Raw genomic sequence first — 25,049 nt, 5'->3', positions numbered from 1 at the left:
TCTTTGAAAATATAGAACTTTAAAAAAAATGAATGAAAAATTACTTTCTTGTGGGAAACTGGTTGAGAATGTTGATTCCACCCAAAGTTTTAAAACAAAAATGTAAGTTTGATTCAGTTTAAATTACTGCTTCAGGCTTTTGAATCAAACAATACAAAAATCAAAAATATAAGCATCAAACAATATAAAGCGGCTTAATGCAAACAAATTATTTCTGAAATTACAAATAAAATGTTGCATCAAAATTCTGGAAGAAAATGGATGTATTTGAACTAAGAAATATGAAAAACTATCTGTCTTTCTATATATTCAGCAGAGGAAAAAAAAATCTGTTTCGGTGACTAGCACTTGTTTCTAGGGTTTCTCTGCAACCAGATAAAACTCTGCTTTCATCCACATTAACACCATTTAACTCATTTTGAATCATCTCTGTTATGTGAAAATAAAACTCTGCAACCAGCAGCTCTTGAAAGATGAGATTTCAATGCCACCAGCTTTAAACATTAAACTCCACTCTCTGATATCCTATATCCAAGCTTAAACCTGAACCAGACACAACATCTGGCCTGAAGAGCAAAACTTTATTTCAAAAAATATGCAGGAAACATAAAAGAAAACATCTTTTCATACAATGTGTAATTAAATGAAGGGACTTCACTACTACAGGACATCACTGAGTTTAAACATAGAAAAACTCTCTCTGAATACTTAGACACAAAAAGTTTTAGAAGGGATATTATTTCTTGTATTTCAGGTTTTAAGATGCAACTGATATAAATCAAGAAAGGAAAAATTTTGCTAGGATAGATTTTCTACTGTTCATTGTGCTGTCACACACCATCTCCTGTAGCAACTGGGACTGGATTTTTAGGGGACAGACCTAGGGTGAGTGGCCTGTGGATCTGAATCAGCCTAATAATTTGTGATCATCATCATGCAACCTTCATTCCAACTTCTCTGATAAAGTTATCTTCAAATTATACCCATATATTTCAGAAAGTTTTTCTGTGATTTGTATTACATGAAGTTAGATAGCTTTGCACTTTATGTTTTCATTCAGTTCTTATATAAGTTACTGCCCTATTGAATTATTTCTTTATGATCTTGTAAACAATCTGAAAATGACAAATGAGCAGTGCATGTCAGATATCCACTTAAGAGGACATAAATATTTCTTTGTTCAAAGTTAAAGAAACTTCTTCCAGCTTGCTGCAGCATACTGTAATTTAGCTTTGAGCCAGTTATTAAACACGACAATAATATTATAATGGAAATTGTTTAATATACATCATTAATAGTAAAGTGCCTGCTTTCATTGAAGTAAAAAAATGTGTGTTATGAGCAGTTTTGAAATGAATATTTGATTTCAAACTTCCCTTGTGCATTTAATGACATGCTAATTTACATTTTAATTACTTCCTAAGAAATCAAAGCATTTGTTGACAGAAGAACATAATGTCAACTTCATGGTGCACTGTTGGTGGATAGTTAATGAGCTTAATTAGATAATTAGTGATGTTAATTATCCTTCTATTATGAAGATTAAAATGTTACACAAATGTGCACTTTTCAAAGAAATATCATTATATGTTTGCTTGTTTTAACTCAGTTAATTTGAAAAGCTGATAAAGGACCAACTGAGTGATTGGTAAGAAAAATATTTAAGTAATAACTGTGACTATGTTTCAAATATTTCTCTCTTCTTCATTTCACCTACCGTGAACTGCTAAATTCAATTTGCTCCTCCTTCATCCCAAATTAGCAAACTCTTTTTGTCCAACCCTGCTCTCCTTTTCACTACCTCTCATGCCTTCCCACCTTAAACCACCACTCTGATGCAGTGGCTCTACTGGGTTTGAAGATCCAGACTGGTCAGCATCAGCCTTGATTTTACAGTCAATTACTGAAAGATGTTATGACAGTGCAGGAAAGAAGTAGCTAGTATTTGAAGGCACTGGTCTACTATTTAGCTCTGGGTTCAGCTGCTAGTGTTACCACATCTTGAGTGACAATGGCCAAGGCTCTGTAAGCACCTGTCCATCAACTTGAGATAAAGCTTCCTTTTTACGGAAGTCAAAGCACACTTACACACAGCATTTTGAGCTATTGCTGATTTTGTGTCCTGGGACTGAGTCTTCTGTGTCCTGACAAGATTTTAGGAATACATCATCAGCCTTCCAGTTCAACATCACACACTTCTGCTTGAAAAGCCTTTTCTAAAACTACCCTCTAAAAAACACAGGCTTTTGCACACAGACATGTACCCAAAAATTTGTGAGTATGATCTGTACATATCAATTTAAAGCAGGTCATTTCTCCCTCTTCCACCTGTAAAGATGGCTGCAGAAAGTGTGAAGTGAGACTGACAGACAGGGGTGAATGAAGCCCCAGTGCTCTTTCCTGATGGACTCATGTGGGGTGAGAGCCCTGTCCCAGACAGGACTAGTTCTGTATCTGTGATGCAGCTACTATTTGTACTAGGGGTAAGTCAGTCCGAGCAGTGTACAAAAAACATTTTAAAAATACTGTAAGTATTGATGTAGAGATTTACATTTCCAGCACAGAAGGAATTTAAGCCTGTAGTTCAAACTCCCACTGAAGTCAGTGGAAATTTTATGTTTAAATACTTATCAAAATATAATTTATTACTGCCACAGATGAATCACTAGAGATACTAGATACACTAGACATTTATCTTAAGAATGAGTGTTATATGTGAAGCAATTTTTTAAAAAAATTTGGTGGCTGCGAAATTTGAAAAGATTGTTGTTCGTGGTGAAAAAAACAATTTTCTATAATAACACTTTTAGCTGCTGGCCTAAGAGAAGCTTGCTGAATAAACACATGAGAAAACTACAAAAACAGATTTCCTGTAAATCTAAAACTAAAGAAAGTTCTAAAGACTTTGAAATAACTTGTTTGAAACATTCCTCAGTCTTTCTCAGATTTCAAAAGAAACATCAGCTTCTAGAAGAGATCTGAGAGCCTGTCTTTCTTGAGAATCTAACTACAGAGGCAGGACATGACGGGCAACTTGACAGTCAAGAGGTCTTTTCTGGAGCTGCTGACTTCAGAAAGTTATCCACAGAGAAAAAGAAGGCTCTCCCTGACACATTGATACAGTAATCCTTTATGTATTTGCTGGGGGTTTACAAATCTGCCTGTTGCTTACAAAAGTAAGCACAAGTGATGAGGTCTTACTACAAAGACAATTGAAGAAAAATTAATCACTCCCAATTAAGCCAAACTTAGCACCTAGTATTTTCTTCTTTGTTGAGTTACACCATTAAATGCTTTTTTTGCCATTAGCTCTGCAGTGACCTTGCACAGGGCGGAAGTGCAGAAATCAAGCTATTCATCAAACTGCTTAAAAACCTTTAGAGTTCAAAAGCTGCATTCTCCCATCACTTAACCAGAAGGAATTCTTTTGCAATGGACAGAGTGACAAAATCATCACAAAGGAGGTCAGATGCTGGCTTTTTATCTATAGCTGTCTTCACAAGAGTGTGCTTGCTGACCAAAATCCTACCATAAAGTTTCTGGTTTTGCAATTACAAGTCTGGAGGTCTCTGTTAACCTCTCCATTCTGAAGACTGGGTTTAAAAAGATGGGTTTTATTTCATTCTTTCAAGGTCTATAGGCCTCTGGCATAGAGGAATGTAATTAATGAATCAAAACAGGAAAGAACAGGCATGATCAGGACTGCTGTAGAACTCAGGAGCCTTTGCACTTTTGGTAAAGAGTAACAACTGTATCTACAGCCTTGGGGTAGTGTCTTACAGTAGTTAGAAGTATGCTTGCTGCTTGTAACCTTGCTCATCTGCAGGAAAAACCTCAGGACCCTGCATAGTGGAAGCTGTTGACTGATTTACAATTTACTGAAATATGATTGTTATAGTGGTCCCTTACTGCTCTAGCAGCTTGTTGAAGATGACAAAACCAGTCATTGCTATCCTAAAAATTAAATACATATCCTAGATTCCAACAGCAAGATTGGGGGGGAAGGGAGATTGTGGGTCGAAGGGAGGAGAAAAAGCAAGAGATCAAGGGACTCACTTTGAAACAGGAAAGTCAATGATTTGGAAACCTTTGGCACTGTATTCGGACTCTTACAGACCATCCTGCTGACAAATTTACCCAACTCTGTCACCTGTAAGCATTAAAAAATTGCTCCTCTTGCTCCTGTATGGCTACTCAGACTTCCAAGAAAGCACAAAACAGCAATTACCAGAGCAGATCACCATTTTACTACCAGAAATGTAGATCACACTCTCCTTTCTGAATGATCACACCTTCCAGACAAAGCCCAGAGCAGAGCATGAGATAGCAAAGTGGATTCAGAAATATGAGGGAACACAGCTTCATCTGATTGCTAATGCTGACATTTGCCACCAAGGGGATTGGCTTCACTGATGCTGGAGATCCTGAGTGAAAGTACAGCAGAGACACAGGCTTTTTCCTTTGCTGGAATAAATAATCTGAATTTTGCTGTTTTTTCCAGATTGAGGACTGGGTCTCAAAAGTACTCTTGCTATCTTGTAAATGACAACGGAGAAAACGTTGATAGCTTAGAGGGGGGTGTTTTGTTTGTTGTTGTTTTGTTATATCTTTAATCTGCAGCAAATGCTACTGCCGCTTCAACTTCTTTGTTTGTTTTCAGTCAATATAGGAATCAAATTAATAACCCAGTAATTAACCCATTTTGTCTTTTTGCCAGGCAAGGCTTTGAAATCCTGAATTTCTGCACTTTTCTCAAATTTGGTAACTTTTGCTCAGTTAGGAACAACTGTGCTTAGCTCTCAGTAAACAAGAATGTTTATTTTACTATGGGATCTAAAGGCTTTGTGTCTCACTATGGAGTTCACACTGCTACTTTTCTTTTTCTCTTAATGTTTCAACCAGGTGTCTATTGCTGTAGGACATAGGTCCATAATTAGCAGTAGTGAAGACAGAGGCCAGTATCTCAAGATTTTTACCAAGTTAATACAGAAAGTATCTGAGACACAGCAAATTATACAAAATCATATTACAGCACTTTTTAAAGTGACTACCAAAGTGAGGTCAAAAATATGAGTTAGAAGCACAAATACCATTTAATGTAACTTGTACTTGCAACTTTCTTTCATACTGAAAATTCCACCTTATACCTTGCTTGTGAAGTGTACAAAGAAAAAGGGCTGTTGAGATGCAAAGAAATTAATTTTCTTCCTTTTAGATTTCATCTCTCTGAAAAGTGCATCGAACTCATTCAAAGATAGGCTGGAGAGAGAAAGGGGGAAAGGGAGAGTGAGGAAGAACATTTGGAACTGTAGCTTTGCATCTCATTGAGAGGAACAATTTATCAGAGCTGTGGAGCTGTCAGTCCTTGACATGATAAGGAATAACACCAAATGAGTAATGTTTCCTCCAAACCCAGCTCCTTTAATTACAAGCCGCTTCCTTGCAGAAGAGAGACAGAAGATGCAGAAACACCAATTTCATGCACTTGTGCCTGAATAATGTCTCTGTGCTGCCTTTTCCAGATGGCAACCTTTTCACTGGAGGAACTAATGATGTGGGCATATTTAGGGAAAAACCAATAACGGAGTCTTTAACCTTCAACAGCAAAAAGCATGTTGTACAAAATGTTCCTTGGGATACATTTACAAATATCAATTACATTGCTCACTGAGGTGTAATCAGCTGTAATAATCAAAATTAATTTTAAAAAATAATTAAACAGACCCCAGGGCATATAGTCGATGCTCTTGTAGTATGACATCACAGTCTACATGTGTACCTGGGAAGAACTTGCTCACTCTGTAAGCAGCAAAGTGATTTTAAGGAATGAGAAGGGTGCTGTGGCATGCTGAGAAAAAACTTGCAGCTCAGTAAGACACATTACTTGCTTATCATAGCCTTCCTTATCAACATACCTGGAAGTGAACCAGTCATCAGAGGGGATAAAGCTACAATCTGCTACAGCTTAAGCTAGAGGGTTAAGACTCCCTAAAGTGATGCTGTAACAGACTCACTGTCTCCTCAACAGCAGAAAAAAATACTTTAATATGTTCAGCACTTCAATAACACAGGCTCTGAATATTCTGTCAATGCACTACTGCCCCACCCTATAGCTGGTTGCTCTAGTCCTAACACACTTAAACAAGTAGCATCTAACTGGTGCTTTTTGTTCGTGTTCTCAACAAATGCCCAGAAAAATATGGATATGGCCCCTTTCTCCGCAGAGGAGTTTACACATGGGAAAAAAAGTCCAGATGCATTGCTGGCAGTAGGAGTGCTGCATACCCTCCAGACCCATCAATGGTTTCTATTTATATGAGCACTTGGGTCCTTATCTCTTGAAGCTAAACTAAAATTTGGATCTTGAATACTTCAGATTGAGTAGAAAATGAAAGGACAGTACTATGGTAATACCTGATCCTTTCTACTAATTCAGTGTCTGAAGGACAAGACTTACATAAGCAATGTAAGTCAAAAGCAGCAGCAAAGCCAGCACCTCCTTACCTTGTTCTGACCCAAGCAGAGCCCTGTGAGCATAAACACACATGGGTTGCTTAGGTTTTTCCTTTCAAGTGCAATAATCAGGCCTCATGCAAAAAGTATGTATTAATACATTATATTTTAAGGCTGGCAACTGAAGTTCTTCAGATCAATGACTATTTCTTAGCGATTATTTCCAGCAGTCTAGAAAAGGAACCTTAACTACAGTATGTGTATAGTTTACAATGGAACATGTCAACAGACATACTCAGAAGCCTCCCAAGTCTAGACACTCTCCAGAGCCATATCTAAGGCAGACCTGTGACTGAGCCAGAAAAGACAAAGAGAAGTTACCTCAGATTTGCATGTCATTTCCTTTGTGTTTCGGCCAGGCACCAACCTAATAGCTGAAGAGAGGCTTTCACTCCAGGAACTATGCTTGCTCTGTGACAGGCCTGGCCCTGCTTTACCCTGGAGAAGCTTCTTTTCAGATGCTGTGGACCAGAACAGACAAAAAAGCTTTTAAGACTTGAAGCTGAATGTGTGGGAAGGTACAGGGTTTGTATCCCCATTACACAAGACACAACAGCATGGCAGTGCCTCGCTCCAGCTATGTTGTCCTTCTGCTTATAAGAGGAGCACAAGATTAACATGTGCTTCTCAAGTCTTTATTCAAAAGCCACACAGAGGTCTGCCATAGATCAGTTTCATTATATAGACCTGAACTTTGAACCCCTGCAGCACTACACATATTGGGGATGCCCTTATTCACCCAGATATCCTCCCTATTAAGTTTTCCTATGGAATACCATTGTCTAAGCAGTTTTCTCTTTATTGCAGTACAGAACAAGCCCTACAACATCAGCAGGTGATTACAGAAGGGCTGGGGTATGACACACAAAGCAACCACAATCCTGAATGAGAGAAAGTGAGAATTTGCTTTATCTAGCAGGTGATATGCAAAGAAAGGGTATAACCAAGGAATCCGCAGATTTCAATTAAGTGCTACATTTACTGCAATGTCTTTGCTTACTACAGTGAGTGTTCCATAAAAGAACAGAGACCTATGAAGTGTTGCCAAGCTTTTGTCATAATTTCTTCCCATAAAGGAGTGATCTCCATTATCTTCATGTCCCTTTCTTTGTCATTTCCTTTTACAGAAAGATCCATCTTGTAAGTGTCCTCCAGAGCCTGCCGCCTCTGAGAAATGAGCTGCTTCCAGATGATTTCTACTGTTCTCAGAATCTCCTGACGAACTAGGAATCAAAAATAAATGAAGAATCATTTTCTGTGTAACAGGTCAAGCAGCAGATAAAGCAAAACCATCTCATTTTGAACAGCAGTGGTCCAGAGTAACTGCTGGAGTCAGTGGAGTTGCTCCATTTCATATACTACTACCTCCATAGGCCCTAAGACAGACTAGTTAGTCTAATACAGAAAACAGCAGGACATTTCTTTTACAATATTTAAGCTTCCTGAAAGAAATAAGTAGGAGTGACAGATGATTCTAACTGTTTTCTGCCTTGGAAAACTATCTCATCAGAATTTTGATGATCTTATTATGATACATAGAATGCAAAAGCACATAAAGGACATTCCTTTATGCTGACAAACATCATTAGAGATGGTGGGGGGAAGGTAACCAAGTTGTGAAACCATTTGACACAGCAATAGGATGCTGTACAAGGAAATTATGAGTTGTTTTGCTGTATTTGCCTGCAAATCAGACTCATTTGGTTGCATCATACCCAAGCCACTATATATATATATTTAAAAAAAAAGAGCATCACTGTGCTGTAGGGTTCAGCTCACAGCTCCCACATTGAATCCAGACCAAATTTTTTCCAGTGTTTCTCTTAAAAGAGCAAAATGTTTCTTCCTGTGTACAACGGACAGACCGAAGCTCTGTATAGGCCTTGAAAAAAGAAAGAGAGCCACAAATAGTAAGTATCTGGGCACTGATACTGGCCACAACATGGGGAAGAGATCTCCAAACTGATATTCATTACTCTTGAGGATGTGGGATGTGAATTTTGAATAAAAAGGTATGATGCAAACAGAAGTAATTTTTAGCACAACTTTCCTTTCACTATGCTGTGCCTGCAGTGCCTATATATCGGAGAGACAATTAAGTGGCACTTGCACAAGCTGCTCTGATAACTGTTTAGGCCAGGCACCTTCCTGCTCTGTAAGCCAGAGGCAACATGTGCCATAAATTACCGTCATCTGGACTAGGCAGGCTGCCCTCTTCCTCTTCACTGGGTGCAAGGAAAATTTGGCAATATGAAGCCAGCTTTGGTTTCGCATCCATCCCAAAACCTTCTGGATAGCTGTGACAAAAAAAAAAGAGGCCATGGGAGGAAACCAGACTTAGAACAAATTGATTTTAAGGACAGTGAAAAAGCTAAAGGTATTTTTACACACTCACTCCTACTCAATTCATTTAGTAGATCAGTATTCCCAGGCTCAAGGGCTTACACCAATCACATGATAACTGTAAGATTTACAGGAAGGAGGAATTAAACCACTGCCGGTCTGGTTTTCAAAGTCAAGGAGCAGTCATCAAGATCTTATGGATCACACTATTCTTATCCTGCACTTCTTAGTGCACTTGTATCTACTATTCATCTCAATTAGCTGGAACACAAGGCTGTACTGATGTAGACAGATCACATCCAGCTTTCTTGTACCTTATGTGCCATCGCTTTGCTCTGAATTTCCTCACTAGAGGTGTCTCCCATTACATGGGAAACACTGCCTTGCCATACCCTACACCTGAACTGCTTATTTAGTCTAAGTTCTTTGCACCAATGATTGTTCATTCAGTTTAGAAAGCACTCAGCACAAAAAAAAGCTACAAACTTTAGCACCATGATATTAATATCATGTAGATGTGATTATAATTGAGATCATCACCATGGCCAGAAAGAGTTAGTGCTGCTTTGGGGGTGGGATGTGCATCAGATAATTTACCAGTCAGTAGGTAAAAGACACCAGGAATTCCAGCATATCAGTAATACTTAAAATAAATGCAGCAGGTTTAGTTAAGAAATCCAGACATCCTGGACTTGGCCACAGAAGTGCTGTCAATAATATAAACATTATGTATAGCCACTAATGACATACTGTGGTCTTTCAACTGTAAACAGGCACTACTGCATGGGAGAATCAAATCTCTTGGGTATGCAAAGCTTCCATTTTTATTTCTGATTTTCTTTTAAATACCACAGTTCTGATTACCTGGATTTGCCATGTTTGGCTTTTGGATAATACCAACACCTCTGTAATTTGTTTTTATTTAAAAATGTTTCTGCTCTTCCTACATACAAGCAATCCGTACCCGATCTCAAGAGTTTGGGGCTGGAAATTATTATCTGACTGGAATAAGAACAATCAAGAAAAGACCTCAGGAAGTGCAGCTCATTTCTGATGTGATATTGTATTAATGGATTCAATTCAGACCATCTAAGCAGCACAGAAGGTTTTCATTGAAACAAGAGACATCATTATACTGAATAAAGCACTAGCCATTATTTGCTTCTTTTCATAAAACAGAGTTTTTAAAATAACTCCCCAGTTTACATTAGCAAGAGTACCTCTGATACATCACCTATAAGGACAGCAAAGAGAGTGCGTATGGCTGTTCTAGTCCTATCCAAATCAATGGCAGAACTCCCAACTACAGTACAACCAGGACTTCGCAGCTCAGATCCAAGTAACAATAACCATAACAAAAAGGTTCACAAGATCCATGCACAGTTTATGTATGTTTTCAAAGTACCCACACAAGAATGGCTGCTGTATCAGAAAAAACAACTCCCTAAATTAGCCCATGCAGACGTTTCGGAGAATGGCCACCTGCATGCCTGTGGAGTGATTCTAACCCACATCCCAGGAAGATTTCCAGATTCTCATTTTAACGATGGGCTTGTGAGCCAACTCCACTGAAATCAGTTCAAGCTTGTTAACTGCAGTTACTACTCCAAAGTGAGTAAGTTGCTGGAAATTCTGGATGAGTAAAACAGATACAACACAGATGCTTTGGTTAATAAAGAGTAGCAATTAAGTCTATGTGCAAATCTAAGGGTTCTGCTTAGACAAACGTTCAAGCTTGTCAGGGTGTCTCTGAAATGAAACACCTTTCTCAAAATGAAAAAAATGGAATTGTTATGTTATTACCATCCACTGTGCTTTGCTTATTACACCCACAAACACACACACTAGCCTGCCTCTGAGCAAAAGAGGTGGTAGGAAATTTTCTGCTCACTCCTATTTGAAGGAAAAATAGCCTTCTGATTGAAGAACAGTTTATCAATTCCACCTTCTTGCTGAAAGACAATCCATTGCCTCCAGAGTACTAAGCAGTTAGTAATTAGTAACTAAGAAGTTACTAATTAGTAACCTTCCTCTCCTCCAAATTAAGTGATAAAAAAATTACATCAAAACATTTCTATTGTTGGGGTTTTTTTACGTGTATGAGGAAACAACCACCTTTCCCCAAGTGGCTTTTCTCTGCCACTTCAACAGACTTCAATCAGAGTGGAAGATTTGCCCTATTTAAAGCAGAATGTGCTTTAAACCCCCAGAGCACAGAGTCAAATGGGTCAAATGCTTGCTAGGATACAGTACATCTATTCAAAGTCCTTAGCATAGCTGAATCCAGCTCAACTTCAGCTTCTAGCAACTCTCAAAAATGGGTATTGCCTAAGTTTTGTGAATTTACCCCTCTACACCCACTCCCATAGATAACAGCATAGAGATGTAAACAAACTGTACTGAGATGTACCTGCCCAAATTCAGGTGGTAGAGGCAGTACATTAGGCAGACAACAAAATTATTATTTGAGTTGTAAGTTGCAAAAATAACATCCCACTGCTCCTGCAGGACATTGAGAGTGTTCAGGAGATTAAACTGTTCAGGCAGCGATTGCTGTGGTCTGGATAGGCAGTATAGGATGGCTCTGTTTAGACAGCTGTACAGGGCACTGAGGAAAACTTCCTTTTGCGAAACGGAGCTTTCTAAGACCTGTGGAAACACAAAAGAGCAGAGTACTTGACTTGCTTAAAGAACTCTCTCCCCAAGGATCTATTTCTCTCCCTTCCTTTAAGCTGTTGCAAACTTATTTCAGCAACATTCACCTGAATTACCTGTTACATACAAATTCAATTTTTCTGTATTTCTGCTAAGTCCCCAGAACTGTGGAAGAGATTAATTTATTCCTGCTCAGCAACACATACATAGCCAACAGACAGTGGCACAAAAGAGCTAACTATCCCTTCTTTATGCTGCATCATCTAGCACTGATTGTCATTTAGAGCTGTTATGTGCTCATGCAAGAAAACAGGAATAATCACAGTCACCAAATGAATTACAATCATCTTAAGAATTGCAGTATCACCACCTCAGTGTGAAACAGCACATCACAAAATGTTGATAACAGTTGGAAAAAAATTTCATGCAATTTACCCTCATAATCTGTTTGGCAGTGAAGATCAGAATTTGCTTGGGGTCAGCAACAAACATTCTGCTGTTCAGCTTCTCAACCAGCTTCTGAGCAAAATAAGCAATATTCATCATGGATACAGGTCCCATTGATTCTGAAGTGCCATGAGGATCACTGCTCCCTGGAGAGTATACAAGAGAGTTGATTATTCCAAAACAAGCTGAAATGTAAAAAAAAGAGTTGTGACATGTGAGGTTATCACAGCTGAGAAAGAACAGTCTCATGACAGTATGTCTCAGAGTTGGAACATGTCTAAGAAAACTCTAGGTCTAGCAGAAATACCTTAGACTGGAAATGACAGCTCCATCCTAAGGACAGAACCAACCTCACTAACATACTATCATGAAGGACTGATCCAAGTAAAGATTTAGAAAGGAGAGCAGAAACAAGTAAGTTATCAGGGTTGTTTCCAAAGTGTTTATTAACGTGCTCAGTATTCTGAAGGCAATGGATTGTCTTTCAGCAAGAAAGTGGAAGTGATAAATTGTTCTTCAGTCAGAAGGCTGTTTTTCCTTCAAATAGGAGTGAGCAGAAAATTTCCTACCACCTCTTTTGCTCAGAGGCAGGCTAGTGTGTGTGTTTGTGGGTGTAATAAGCAAAGCACCGTGGATGGTAATATCATAACACTTAATTCCATTTTTTTCATTTTGAGAAAGGTGTTTCATTTCAGAGACACCCAGACAAGTTTTGCGTGCTTGTCTAAGCAGAAGCACTCAAGGATAAATCTAGGTGTCTTTCTAAGTATTCCCTTTTTAATGTTCAGAATCTGTTCTCAAAAAGAGAGAAAAAAGTAAAGAGGCTCTCTAGAAAAATGGTAAAACTAATTTATGCAAACTGGCCTACAGCAGGAGTACTATAGCTACTGCTTCCAAACCTTTCTAGCAATTACAGTTGCATGCTAAATACCAGCTAGTTAATGATCTGATTCTCACTACTCACCTCTTGGTCTTGTTTTCCCCTCGCCTTGGCTGGTAACATGGAAGACATCCATAGCAGACAGCAAAACTTTTGTCTGAAAATGTTTCTTCTGCTCACTGGTGGCATCCTCTGGAGAAGCCTATATAGTGACCATATATATATTAGTACAGCAGAAACCCAGCCAGGAAATCAGACTCGAATTCACTTTCAGCCTTTATTTAAAGGCCTTTGATTTCATAGGACTTTGGCAGATTATGCCTGTTAAAGATTCAGATTCAATAGAAGTTTTGCTCAAAGAAGCAAGTAGAAATTCCAAGAGACACTCAGTACTATCTGAGATAATTCAAAATTCCCAAAATTTACCTTAAACACCTAGGCAATGTGTTAGGAAGAGGAGGGGGAAAATAGCACAAAAAGATCAAGGACAACTATTCCACCTCACTTGCAGACTTTAGCCTGTGGTGTGGGTATATGAAACAGCTTGCTTCAAGCTCAGAAATTTTGTGACAGGTAATCCACAGTAACACATAAAATGGAGAGATCTGGTGTACTGCTCCATGCAAAGGCAACACGGCAACTATCATGCAAAGTTCAGCAAGAGTGCATGTATGGACAGTTACTGGGCAGCAGATGAGATGGCAGAACCTCCTACCTAGCTGGGAAAACAGAAAATCTTACATAGGTCTACAGTTTCTAGCTGATAGCCAGCAGAGCTGCCCTCTGCACACTGAACACAAGTAAGGTTTTGCCCAGGGCCAGAACCTAGGCTCACAGGTAGTTCCCAAAAGATCTTGTCCTCAGGGAATTTCAGCTCCATTTAGCAGGCTCAGGATTCAGATAGAAGAGCCATCCTCTATTTTTAACTGTACCAAAACTTGAGATGCCATTGTATAAACCCTTAGGGAACTTCTGTTCCACAAGATGATTTAACTCAAAAGTTTCAGTCAAGCTTATGTTTAGTACTATTTGTATTACTAAGCTAAGTCTGAATCAGAACTCATATCTGGGATACCTGGACTGTTGACAATTTGGAGCTGAAGCCCGAGTTTTCCATTCTCCCTTTCTTGAGACTACTCTAACTCTTTCTAGTGATTTGAGTGATTGTAATCAATAATCCATACTCAGCTGCTACAGTTTGTATTATTCTGTACTAAAAGTATAGACAGCTGGTTTTGGTTTATTTGAGCACTGAAAATAAATTGTTGTCTCAAAAATAAGTATACAGAAATGCTCCATATGAAATCTATTCTCAACAAATTCAAAGGTTGTTCTAATGGCAAGAAGGTCTTACTAAGGAAAAGGGAATTTTTTCATGCCATACTTCAATATTAAATGTTGCCTGAGAAATGCCTTTGTTGTTGTCTAGGGGCAGCATTTTCCTAGTTCACATGAATTCAGAGCAGGAAGAAAAGGCCTTTCTTCTTTGCCACAAAGTAGGCTGTCCAGATCTGTCAGGATGTAGTGCGTGCTCTCTAGGAGCTGTGATCCCAACCTTTGGGATCTGTTGAAAATGCTGACTGAATACACCTATTCATCACTGTCAGCACTTTTTTCACCAGGCCACTAGCAGGATACCTCCTGTCCTTCCACCCCCAGTATAAGGTAGAGCAGGAAAGCCTGATGACTACAAGAGAGACCTCAAGAAGCAGGTCAAGTGGATGCCCTTGTTTGTTTGCTGGGATGTTGAGAAGACTGTCCATCAAGAGGACTCGCACAAAATCCCACACTTGTTTCTTGGCAGGGTGTGGTAGGAGCGGGAGAGAGGAGGGATCAGCACAGCTTTTCCCTTCAGCAGTCACTGGACCATCAGGAGTCAAAAGGCCTTCAGAGACTCCCTGTGGAAGCAGACAGCAACACATTTTAATTTATAATCTTTAAATGATTTTTCCTCCTAGCAACCCATCTCTGATATGAAGGGCTTGTGCTGGCTCAGATGCACATACCTTGGGTGGTCCAGAATGGAAAGCAACCATAGCCAATGTTTTCAAGAAGTCAGGACAGTGCCACATGGGGTCTTGAGTATAACTGTGATAGATCAAGTACAGAAACTGGATAACATTCCCTGGATAGGCAATCTCCCAGGAGGCTTCTGTATCTGCAACAGGCTGAACACAGATAAATGGGCATCTAGTAAAGGCAGCATTCCTCTCACTCATACAAGCTCATATTTGCTCTGCTCTAGGTATTCTTAAGCAACTAAGAAAACATGACATGGCCACAGAAAAGTCAGTCGGGCAAGGCACAAGCAGCCAACTCCCAGCTTGTAGACTGAAGATACACCCAGTCAGAAAGGTGGCATATCATCATCATCAAGAACGAACAAAATGGGTAATGCTGTGGGTAAGATCCATCTCTGTGTCCAGAAGGTGTTAAACATGAGCCCATCACATCATCTGCTACGTGACATAACGAGGCCAATAGCTGTGCTGATGTTTTGAAGTCCCTGCTCACCGTTATGCTCAGTACTGCCCTGTGAGGGCACAGGAAGGCTAGGAGTTACAGGTAAAGACTGTCACTGATATCTGACACTCTCGGGCAGTTTATTCTGCCATTGACACTGCACTGTCGTTGCAACAAAACACTTACCTTGTCCACAGTGACTCTAACCATTTCCAGCAGTAAAGCAGCTGCCTCTGCACACAACCCAATTTTGAGGACATTCTCCGTAAGGTGGTGCTGCAAGATCCACTGCAACATAGACTCAAGATCTTTCTACAACAGGATGAGAGATATTTCAAGAAGAGATAGGAATTACATGTGACATATCAAGAACAATGCCTGCTCTCTCCATATCAGAAAAAACCCAAAACATCTTCACCTCCAGCAGCTCCTCCATCTCCTATTAAATGTGTTTCTCCAGGATAGCACTAATAGATTGTCCTCTTCTGAAATATATCTTTAGCACTGCCAGGGCAAAAATGCGTTACGGCTTCTGAGGACGCTAGTACCCAAATCCACTAATTCTGAGATTTTAATGAGTCTTTGCAGTGTAAGGACAGGGATGCTAATCTGAATTACCTTCTAAAGTACAGTAGTTAAATAGCATTTAACACTTGCATGAACAATTTTTTTCTGAACACAAATTTCCTTAAATCAAAGTTAACTTACTTAATTTTAAAAATATGAGTTATTAATTTTAACTGTCACAAAAACCAAGTAGAGTTAACTTGCCTGAGAATCCTCTTACAGAAAAGACCACAAAATGCCAAAGTAGTAAGGCAATAACAACTTCATCCTCTATTTTTTTCATACCTTGGCTGCTTCAGGTGGTTCAGACTGTGGAGTTGACAGAAGGAGCCCTGCCAGGAGCAAGTAAATCTCAGGGATATGGATATGATCAGTCAGACATCTTTGCAACACAGAAAAACCAAAAATCAAGAAGGAACCATTGTCAGGCACTGGAGGATGAGCTTTTAAATTATCTTTAAAGAGAAAAAAAAAAGGAAAACATTCTGAGGAAGTGACTAAAATTGAATGGCATGTCAGAGGAAGGATTACTGACCCAACTTTATCCTCATTTGTCTGTGTCCCAGGCCCCTCAGTACTCTGCTAGGCTGCAATATCAGTTTACAAAACTTCTTAGATTAATGCATCATTTTCCACACTATCACTTTTGTTACAGGAGATTCTCCCTGAATTATTATTCTTCCTTTCTCTTACCTTTCTCAGAACCACACATCTAGTTATCAAAAAGCAAGCTGAACAAATCTTATAGAAACAGAAGGTTTCAGGGCACAAACTGACATCTGAACACCTCACAAGCTTATCAACTAGCCTGATTTTATACAAGACAAAAAGGCCCCTCTTTATGCAACTGCTAATCAGAAATGCCAACTATCATGCAAGGGAGAAGCAATGTTTTCCACTGTTCAGCGCAGAAAACTTGAAGTACTAGGACAAGCTTGTCCTAGAAAGTAGCATCAATTCTTGGTCTATTGAGATCCATGGGAATTCTCCTATCACCTACTTCAGTGATCTCCTATCACTGAGCTGGATCAAGGCATTGTTTTGGGAGCATTAAACAAAGACATACCCATTAGAATATTCAACCCTGCAGAGCTGTTTTCCAGCCAGCACCCAGCCACTATCCCCTCCTTGAATTTGTTCAGCAGCAAACGATTGTGGAGGAAGCACAAAAGTAGCTTGATTCCTAGCACAACTGTGCTAGAGTGCAGGTATCTCTGCGTGAACAGCAGAAACCAGTCTGGTCCCAGCACCAAAAATGTCTCTTCTTGTTCCCTAGGGCAAACAGGGAAATGAAAACACATGAAAGAAGACATCATGGAAGGCAGAAAGCATATTTTAAATAAAATGATCTCTAAACAATTTAGAAGCCCAAGTTTCTTTAGAAAAAAAAAATCTAATTAAAGGCATATTACAACACAGAATTACAAAGATTAACACTCATGCATCCAGGTCAAACCACTTAATCCCCACTAAATCCAACCTTGCATTACTGTCAGACAAAAAAGCTTATTAACATGAAGCTCTGAGAGTGTGTATCAATAACTGAGGTAAAATACATCACAGACTAGATCTTTCAACCTACAAAATTCAAAATTCCAGTTTAAATTTTGAAGTCCAAGATACCTTAACTAATGAAAATGCACAGTTACAGCACCCAGAATTATGAAGTCTGCCTTTCAGTTGTACAAGGTAGAACTATAGTAACTGCATGTTCATGGTTATGATAGAGATGCAAGCAATCCCACATTAGATTGAATTGATTTTCAAAGACAGCTGGGATTCCTTCAACCCTTGCAATGCAGAAGAAACAGCAATATCTGAGTTCCTCCTTTGAGACATTTTCTGAAAACATTAAACTTTTTTCAAAAGGGGTATCAGATGTGTAATCTGATCACACATCTGTGTGAATGCCAGATAAATCACTGACAAAAAATAGCTCTGAATTCAGTCTGCTCTTACTTACTATTTTGTTGAGACTCAAATATTTAGGCAAATATCAGTATGTTTAGTCCTGGTCAAGCACCAGCAAAGAGGCAATTAGAAGACAGAGACACTTACCTACGCCTTTCTAAATTATTTCTACTTACTCGGAGGACAGATGAAGTTTGTCTGAGCGCATTACATCTAACAACATCTTCAGTAACTGGTTTCGAAGCCAGATTGTCTTTCCAGATGTTTGGCTTAAGGCTACAAATATCAGAAAGTAATAAAGAGTAATGAAGAGACAAAACACATGTTCCATTGCTTTGATGAACAACCTTGTTTGCAGAGACTAGCCCAGTGGAAGTACTTATATCAGTCTTTTGTAGAGTAAAAAGATGCAGACATCAGATTTTAGACATCATAATTCCTGCTAACATCAGAAATGACCAGTGCTTACATTGTCAAAGTCCTCTCTTCAGTTACTAAAAACTCATCCAGATTCACGCTAAGTAATAATCCACAGGAAATAATCTCAGGTTAACCAGATAGGGAAATGTAAATGGGCAATCTAACTTTCATATCCTAGCTGTGATGTCTGTATATATAAACTACAGTTATCCGTATCTGCTTAATATAATATATTGTTTAAAGGTGCAATAACCAATAGTCTCAACTGAAAGACCACAGTGAAAGAACCAGCTGACTGGAAGTTCACACACACAAAACTGACATAAACACACAGATACTTTAAAAGGTGCAGGGCTCCACATTATTATTACTTGCTGCAACTATAAGTGTACCAAAGCGTTCACCAAAAATCCAGGATGCCAAGTGAAATTTTATACCTCGTAACAGCCCAGTACATTAGTTTTGGGGCAACTTCAATTTAATGGCCTTCTTCTCTGCATATATCTGTGAAATCCAACATGTGTAGGCTCTGGACAATGCAGCTAAAGCACTGCTGGTTTATTAGAAGAGAGTTCAAAAGGGGAACTACTTTAGCAAAAGAAGATTTTTGTGGTAGGTCAGGCCTTCCTGGATATATATACACAGTGACTGTCACTTCAGTGACAAGTCACAACTTCACCTTCACCTCTTGACATCAGGTCTTTGTAGCTATGTAAGTTTTCCCAAAATTTCAGGTCACCTCAATGCAACCTGTCCCTTTCCAGATTAAGTAATTTGAATTGTGTCTCTTTCTGCTACTGGAGGCAGAAGCACTATGTTGCATTTAGAGTTCATCATGCCCTGGGGAAGAAGGGAAGTACTTTAGCTATTTATCAAAACACATACATCAAAGGTAGTTCCTCACCTTCACTGGACATCTCAGCCACACCATCCAGGCAAATCTGATTTTCATCCACAGAAGAAGGTTTCAAAGTGTAAACAAGGAACAATCCAATCCTTGCAGAGAAAAACGGAAACAGTTTTGGTCAGCAGACAGACAGACATTCATTTAATTACTTTAAGATTACATGCAAATCTCAATATTCATTAATAATGACTCTTAAGAACAACCACTGGAAATTCTAAATCACTGCAGAAATAGGGCTGAAATAGGAATGCAAAAGGTCATGACCTAGGAAGCAAATAAAAAGGACATCTATCTACAAATGCAAGTAATATCTCTTCTACTATGGAAACATTTTTCTCTTTATGTCTTGATTTTAAAGGTCTTTCACCATGGGGAAAGCAATACCGAATAAAGCACTCTGTTCATAGAAAGATTATGAACTGTCTGTGGCATTCAGATATCACTGTCACCACCACTTGGTTTCTAAGCACATAAGGAGAGCAAAGAAACCTCAGCAGGTACTCAGGGCGGAGGACTGGTGACCTCGTTTCATCTGTAGTTGCTTTAACACATTACCTGGTTCTAAGGATAGATAATGTAACATACACACTTAGTGAAAGCGCATAACCTCTTCCTGCCCACAAGAAGGGCATTTCTTAAGGGACAGAACACCACTTGCTCTGCAGGAATGGTCCACACAGCATTTTCCATTAGATGTGTCAAAAGTCTGCGACCACCAGAAACCCTAGTATCTTTCAGTACTGCTGAAAGCCTGCTATAGTCTTTGCTGTCCTGGAGCTGGAAGGATAGGGACTGTCTATCCACTTTTATCAGCACTAATGGGCCTGACAACCAATCAAATTACCATGGATTAACAAATCATGATATTTTAAGAAAAATGCTCATTAGCACTCCTTACCACATGGCAGATTTGATAAACTAAATCCACTACTCACACATGTATGAAAAAAGAAAAGGCTAACTCACACAAACCCAGGATAGAAACATGAATACAGGTAATTCCACAAAACAGCTGGCAAGCAGTAAGTTTACATATTAGCTTACTCCACAGTAACTACTTGAGGTGCTCATACTCTTCAACAGAGCTAAAGGCTGACTGCAGAGACCACAAGTTTGAGACAGATCTCTGTTTCTATGTTTTATTTGGACAAAGTGCTTTGAAAACAGAGCTGTCATCTATGCAGTGCATTTCCCTGGAGTTAGGTGGCTACAGTCAGCACTGTGTGGACCTTCCTCAGTTCATAGGCTTACAGGCTGATGCAATGAGGCTGGGAATGTAAAATGGAGCAGTGCTTACGTTCTGTGGAAAGCAAACAAGGATTTAAATTTTTTGCTTCATTAAATCCTAACATATCTTAAGTGACTAAAAATCAAGAACATAAAGGATAGTTACTGGGATATAAGCCAAACCAACAGGATTAGGTACACAGTTGACTGGGGTCAAGTTGCAATACTATAGCAATTGCAATACTTTAGGGGCAGACTTTAATGAAATCAAACATCAAGTACAGCCTTTAAGTAGTCCAAGTCATACCAGCAGAACTGTTTGTACCATCAATGTAAGGGTCATCACCCAACCCAGCTTCACACAAATATAAGGTTGGACTGAACTTTGATTTGAAGTCATGAAAGAGTTTTCCATCAGTGGGGATCCTGCAGTTGCCAAAGATCTGGGGGTTCCTACCAAAGATGAGGTGAGAAAAGTTCTAATATAGAGCTCTGTCCAACACTGGCAGGAGTATAGCTCTCATGAAAACTGAAAAAAAGCTATAGACTTAAAGGTTACCTGAGAACATCCCTTGTGTTATAGTATCCTTGCAACAGATGGGAGAGAATGGTGCAGGCCACAGTGATCCTGGAGTTACTGATTTCAGGATCATTGAAGAGGAAAATGAGCTTTGGCACCATTTGCACCTGATAGGCAACTGCAGCATTCTGACATCCATCTCTGTAAAAAAGCAAGGGGACTATTAAAAGCTTTTACTGGAAAGAACCAAATTTGCTGGGTTTCACTTTAAAGGATTTTCAGGTTGCACTGATACTTTGCACCTTTGGCTTCTAATGTTGTCTTGGCAACATTTCAAACACTGTCAGACAAATTGAATATATGTCAGTGATGGAGATCTGAAGACTTCTTTGTGTGTTCTTTACCCTCCCCATTTGCCCTCTCCCCCGGAAACTGCTGCATTTCAATGAGTTCAAAGAAAACAACATTATTGAATTTTCAAGCAGTGAGTTGGTGTTAATAAATGCTATTCTTGTAAAACTCAGTAAGGGACACCAGACAGTTCTGTATAGAGCTTTCTGGTACCAAAAAGAAGGAATATCTGCTATATCTAAAAAAGGAATATTTGTCAGCTTGCTCTCCTCAGCCCCTCTGCCATGTATCTAGTATAGTTGATTAAGAAAATACAGTGTTATAAAAAAGTCTTCCTGGCTTGTGTTTTGGTTTTAAAAACAACTTCATTTATATATTTTATTTTATTATCTCATACTCAATTCAAACACTCAGATTTCCACTCCCCAGCAGACATTTAAACTTTCATTATACAGTAGTGATTTCATGTGAAATAGATCACCAGATAGCTTTTCCCAGTCTGGCCCAACAGTCATCTCAGGAGCTCATCAAATCACTAACTCCAGCCTTGAAAGAGCATTATGAGAATGATTCACTCCCAGAGTCCACTGATTCCACCTAGGATTGGACGTTTCCTATCCACCTCACAGTTCCAGCTTCAGGTTACAGATGAGCTTGTCCCAGATGTTTCTGATTCAAACACTAGCTTGTATACCTGGAGGACTGCAAGATCTCCACAAGGTGTGAAAAAAGAGCAAGGTCAAGATTTTCTGGTGCTTTCATCCAAAGCTGAAAGACAGAGGAAAGCAGAGGTTTTACTGCTCTGCTGAACTTAAGAGGACAGTAAGCCATTGCAGAGAAACAGTTACAAGTAGTTCAGGGTGGATAACATCATAAACCCTCAGTCATTCCTGCAGTGACAACCTGCAGGCACCGGGAAATTCCTCCCTGTGTGAGGAGTTGCTGCTCCTTAGCTAGCCCTGAGGAGCAGGCCCTCATGGTCTGCAGGAACACTCCGGAAACTGCACCTGGGCACAATGAGGAGCCATGGTGACAGAGGACCTGCCATTCCAGGAGCTACCACCTCCCAAGGTAAGCCACAGTATGGAAAATCACCACACACCATCTCATCTCAAGTATTGGATTCAGGAGGTGATATGAACAAATCAAACTTCGTATTATAAAGCCATCTTTAATACAGCCAAACCCACAAATTAACATTTTTACCTCGAAGTTGCAGAGAATATACTGGAATGCACTATAATTCTTGATGACTGAAGACTCAAAGCCAAACTCAGCTGTGCCCACCAGAGAGAACATTAACTGTAAAATCCTATTGTTTAAGAGCTGTGTCTTCCTCTTCAATAGATAGGTCAGCAACTGAAAAAATACTTAATAAGTATCTGATGAACATAATTTTGTATTTATAAACTAACATCTAACTATTTTTTAATTCAAGACAAATGCAGTTTACTTGGCTGTAGTAGTCGTGCCTGCATACATCTTGCATGAGCATCATGAAAAAAGTGAAGATTTCATCCAAGCATAAAATTTTGTGCAGTACGTGAAAGGGCAAGTTTTTGAAGGAGTTTGACAACTCTGTGGCATTGAATGGGAGCAAAATACATGCCATATTATGTTGAATGGAACTTACAAAAAGCAACATACAAATATAATTGTAAATAACTGCAGTAGGTTTTCTACACTATTCTACATGGATGTATTCTTAGGTGATTGCAAATGGTGTTAGTTTAAAAAAAATTAATGCTGACTTCTTTAAATGAAAGACATTTCTGTGAAACATTGTCAGTTTCTCAACTGAGTCTATCTTTGATTAGTCAATGGATTCCTGATAGAGTGAGAAAAATGTTCAGAAAGCCACTATATTTTGAATAGGTTGGGAGGAATAGATATTTATTTGAAAATACATATCAAGACATGTTTTTATTAGCTGTCTGTTAAAAAGAAAAAAGGTTCAGACAGCCAAGGAAAGAGCAAAACCACTCCATTGCAACATGATGATCAGTCACATGGAGAGAACACTTTAGCATGAAGTCAAAAGGAATAGCTTGTACACAATCTAAAGGCTGGCATTCACCTACAAGAAAGGATTGGACAAGCAATATCTAAGTATGATAAATATATTCATATGAATCAGGATCAATTTATGAACAATTCACAAATTGGGAAAATGGAAAGTTTATAATAAATCATTCACAAAGCCTTAATGTTAAGAGTCTCTTTTGGAACCATCTCTGTTAAAGAGTGTTCTCTGTTCCATAAGTCTCTGCTTACCCTACACAGCATAAAGTAAATGATACTGAACTGAAATGTCACACTTGAACCTTAACCCATCCAATTTTATGTATATAGTGCTTAAATACAACCAAGCTCTTCAGACTGCACAGCTTTCAGGTTTGAAACGTGAATTTAAGACAGACCTTATCAATGAAATCCAGACGGCACTTATTTATGTCAGCACAATTCCTTACACACAATGAAGACTGAGCCATAGGAATTCACTGTCAGCCCTAAACTGGGCAGTCTGTAAGGAGGAATCTTAGGTTGGATGAACCAAGGGGAGGAAGCAGACCTGTCTGAGAAGTGGTCTCTTGTGGGATGGATCAGGTACGTTGGTAAAAGGTGAAGGGTGGGTCAGTCACAAATCTGCTGCCCTGGATTATTTAGTTTATTAGATCATGTCTGACCAAGAGGCATCTGATCTCACCTTCCCATCAGCAGATATACTGTTATAGGGGTTCCCAGAACTTGTAAGTACAGAATTTAGAGCACTCTCCTATATTCCCCCTCTTAAAGTTCTCGTAACTTACAAAGTTCCAACCATAAATGCTAATAGCCTGGATATGTTTGGTTCATTGCCATTGATAGGTTTTGGGATAAGGTTCTCCAAGGGAAAGACTGTAACCAGAATGAATGAACAAAAGAGTATCTACCTGGTATCCATGCATGTGCCTCATCAGTTTTTCAGTCATTGGGCTACTGTTCAGGATGGAGTTCAGGACTTTGACAGCTGCATACATGGTGTGGTCATCACTGGCCATGGCAATGAGACCCAGGAGAATGGCAGGGCCTCCAATAAAGTTCAGGCTAGTAGCTGCTGGAGAGGACTGGAACACTCTTACCCCTAGGAAATTGCAGCATTACTCTACCAGGAAGTTACATGGACTAAATCTGTTATTGGACAGAGAGAGGTCCAACTCTTAAAAAGTATGAAATATTAAGGCATGGTGTATTTACCATATTGGCCCACAGCAACTGACCCAATAGTCCGCAAGGAACCTGAGAGGTGTCCAGCAATATTCTTAGCTAGGAATACTGGAGTGGAACTGTCCCGAGAGTTAACCCCAATCTAAAACAGATAAAAGACATCCTAAGAAAAACTGTGTTAGCACTGCAGAGAGAAAAAGTAACAAGCAGATGGTCTAATAATTAGATTATTTTATCACTTTTTGGCTATGAAAACCACTTTTCCTTCAAAGTTGATTTTTAGGGCAAACATTCATGCACTTAAAATATTCCACAGCCTCATTACTTTGACATGTCAGTAGGCCTAGAATTGGCAAGAATGCTAGAATAGCATGTGAAACGTCATTGTGAAGGCATTAAGAAATCCCAGACTGAAACAAATTACCATGAGACCTGAAAACTATGGCTTCTATTGTTTGAATAAAGGCTTTTAACATTGTGTTCACACTGTCCGATCTACTCCTCTCCATAGATCAAAACAAAACCATAAATAAAATGTAGTTAAGGAATGGGAAGATAGGCTGGAAAAAAAAAAAAATTACTGAAGGTATGCAACTAAGACAAAGTCACAAACTTTGCTCTGGGAAACCAATCAGAAA

At 39.1% G+C, this 25,049-nt stretch overlaps 1 protein-coding gene across 2 annotated transcripts in view; it reads right to left on the bottom strand.

The window, feature by feature from the left end:
- The window catches only part of WDFY4 (WDFY family member 4), a 145,414-nt gene that overhangs the window by 73,592 nt on the left and 46,773 nt on the right, over positions 1–25,049 (bottom strand). For both annotated transcript variants that reach the window (XM_074908354.1, XM_074908353.1), the window contains exons 22-39: positions 24,442–24,553; positions 24,138–24,328; positions 22,411–22,563; positions 21,899–21,972; positions 20,893–21,054; positions 19,104–19,195; positions 17,956–18,055; positions 16,935–17,140; positions 16,154–16,323; positions 15,488–15,613; positions 14,845–15,006; positions 14,539–14,736; positions 12,923–13,040; positions 11,947–12,104; positions 11,267–11,505; positions 8,701–8,810; positions 7,545–7,736; positions 6,835–6,974 (exon numbers count right to left, since the gene is read on the bottom strand). In XM_074908354.1, the coding sequence (XP_074764455.1) occupies positions 6,835–6,974; positions 7,545–7,736; positions 8,701–8,810; positions 11,267–11,505; positions 11,947–12,104; positions 12,923–13,040; positions 14,539–14,736; positions 14,845–15,006; positions 15,488–15,613; positions 16,154–16,323; positions 16,935–17,140; positions 17,956–18,055; positions 19,104–19,195; positions 20,893–21,054; positions 21,899–21,972; positions 22,411–22,563; positions 24,138–24,328; positions 24,442–24,553 (2,703 nt within the window). The remainder of the gene's footprint in view (positions 1–6,834; positions 6,975–7,544; positions 7,737–8,700; positions 8,811–11,266; positions 11,506–11,946; positions 12,105–12,922; positions 13,041–14,538; positions 14,737–14,844; positions 15,007–15,487; positions 15,614–16,153; positions 16,324–16,934; positions 17,141–17,955; positions 18,056–19,103; positions 19,196–20,892; positions 21,055–21,898; positions 21,973–22,410; positions 22,564–24,137; positions 24,329–24,441; positions 24,554–25,049) is intronic.

The sequence above is a fragment of the Athene noctua genome, chromosome 5, assembly GCF_965140245.1.
Source record: "Athene noctua chromosome 5, bAthNoc1.hap1.1, whole genome shotgun sequence".
Classification (NCBI taxonomy): domain Eukaryota; kingdom Metazoa; phylum Chordata; class Aves; order Strigiformes; family Strigidae; genus Athene; species Athene noctua.
The sequence above is the reverse complement of the archived record's forward strand: the minus strand, read 5'-3'. Positions and strand labels throughout refer to the sequence as shown.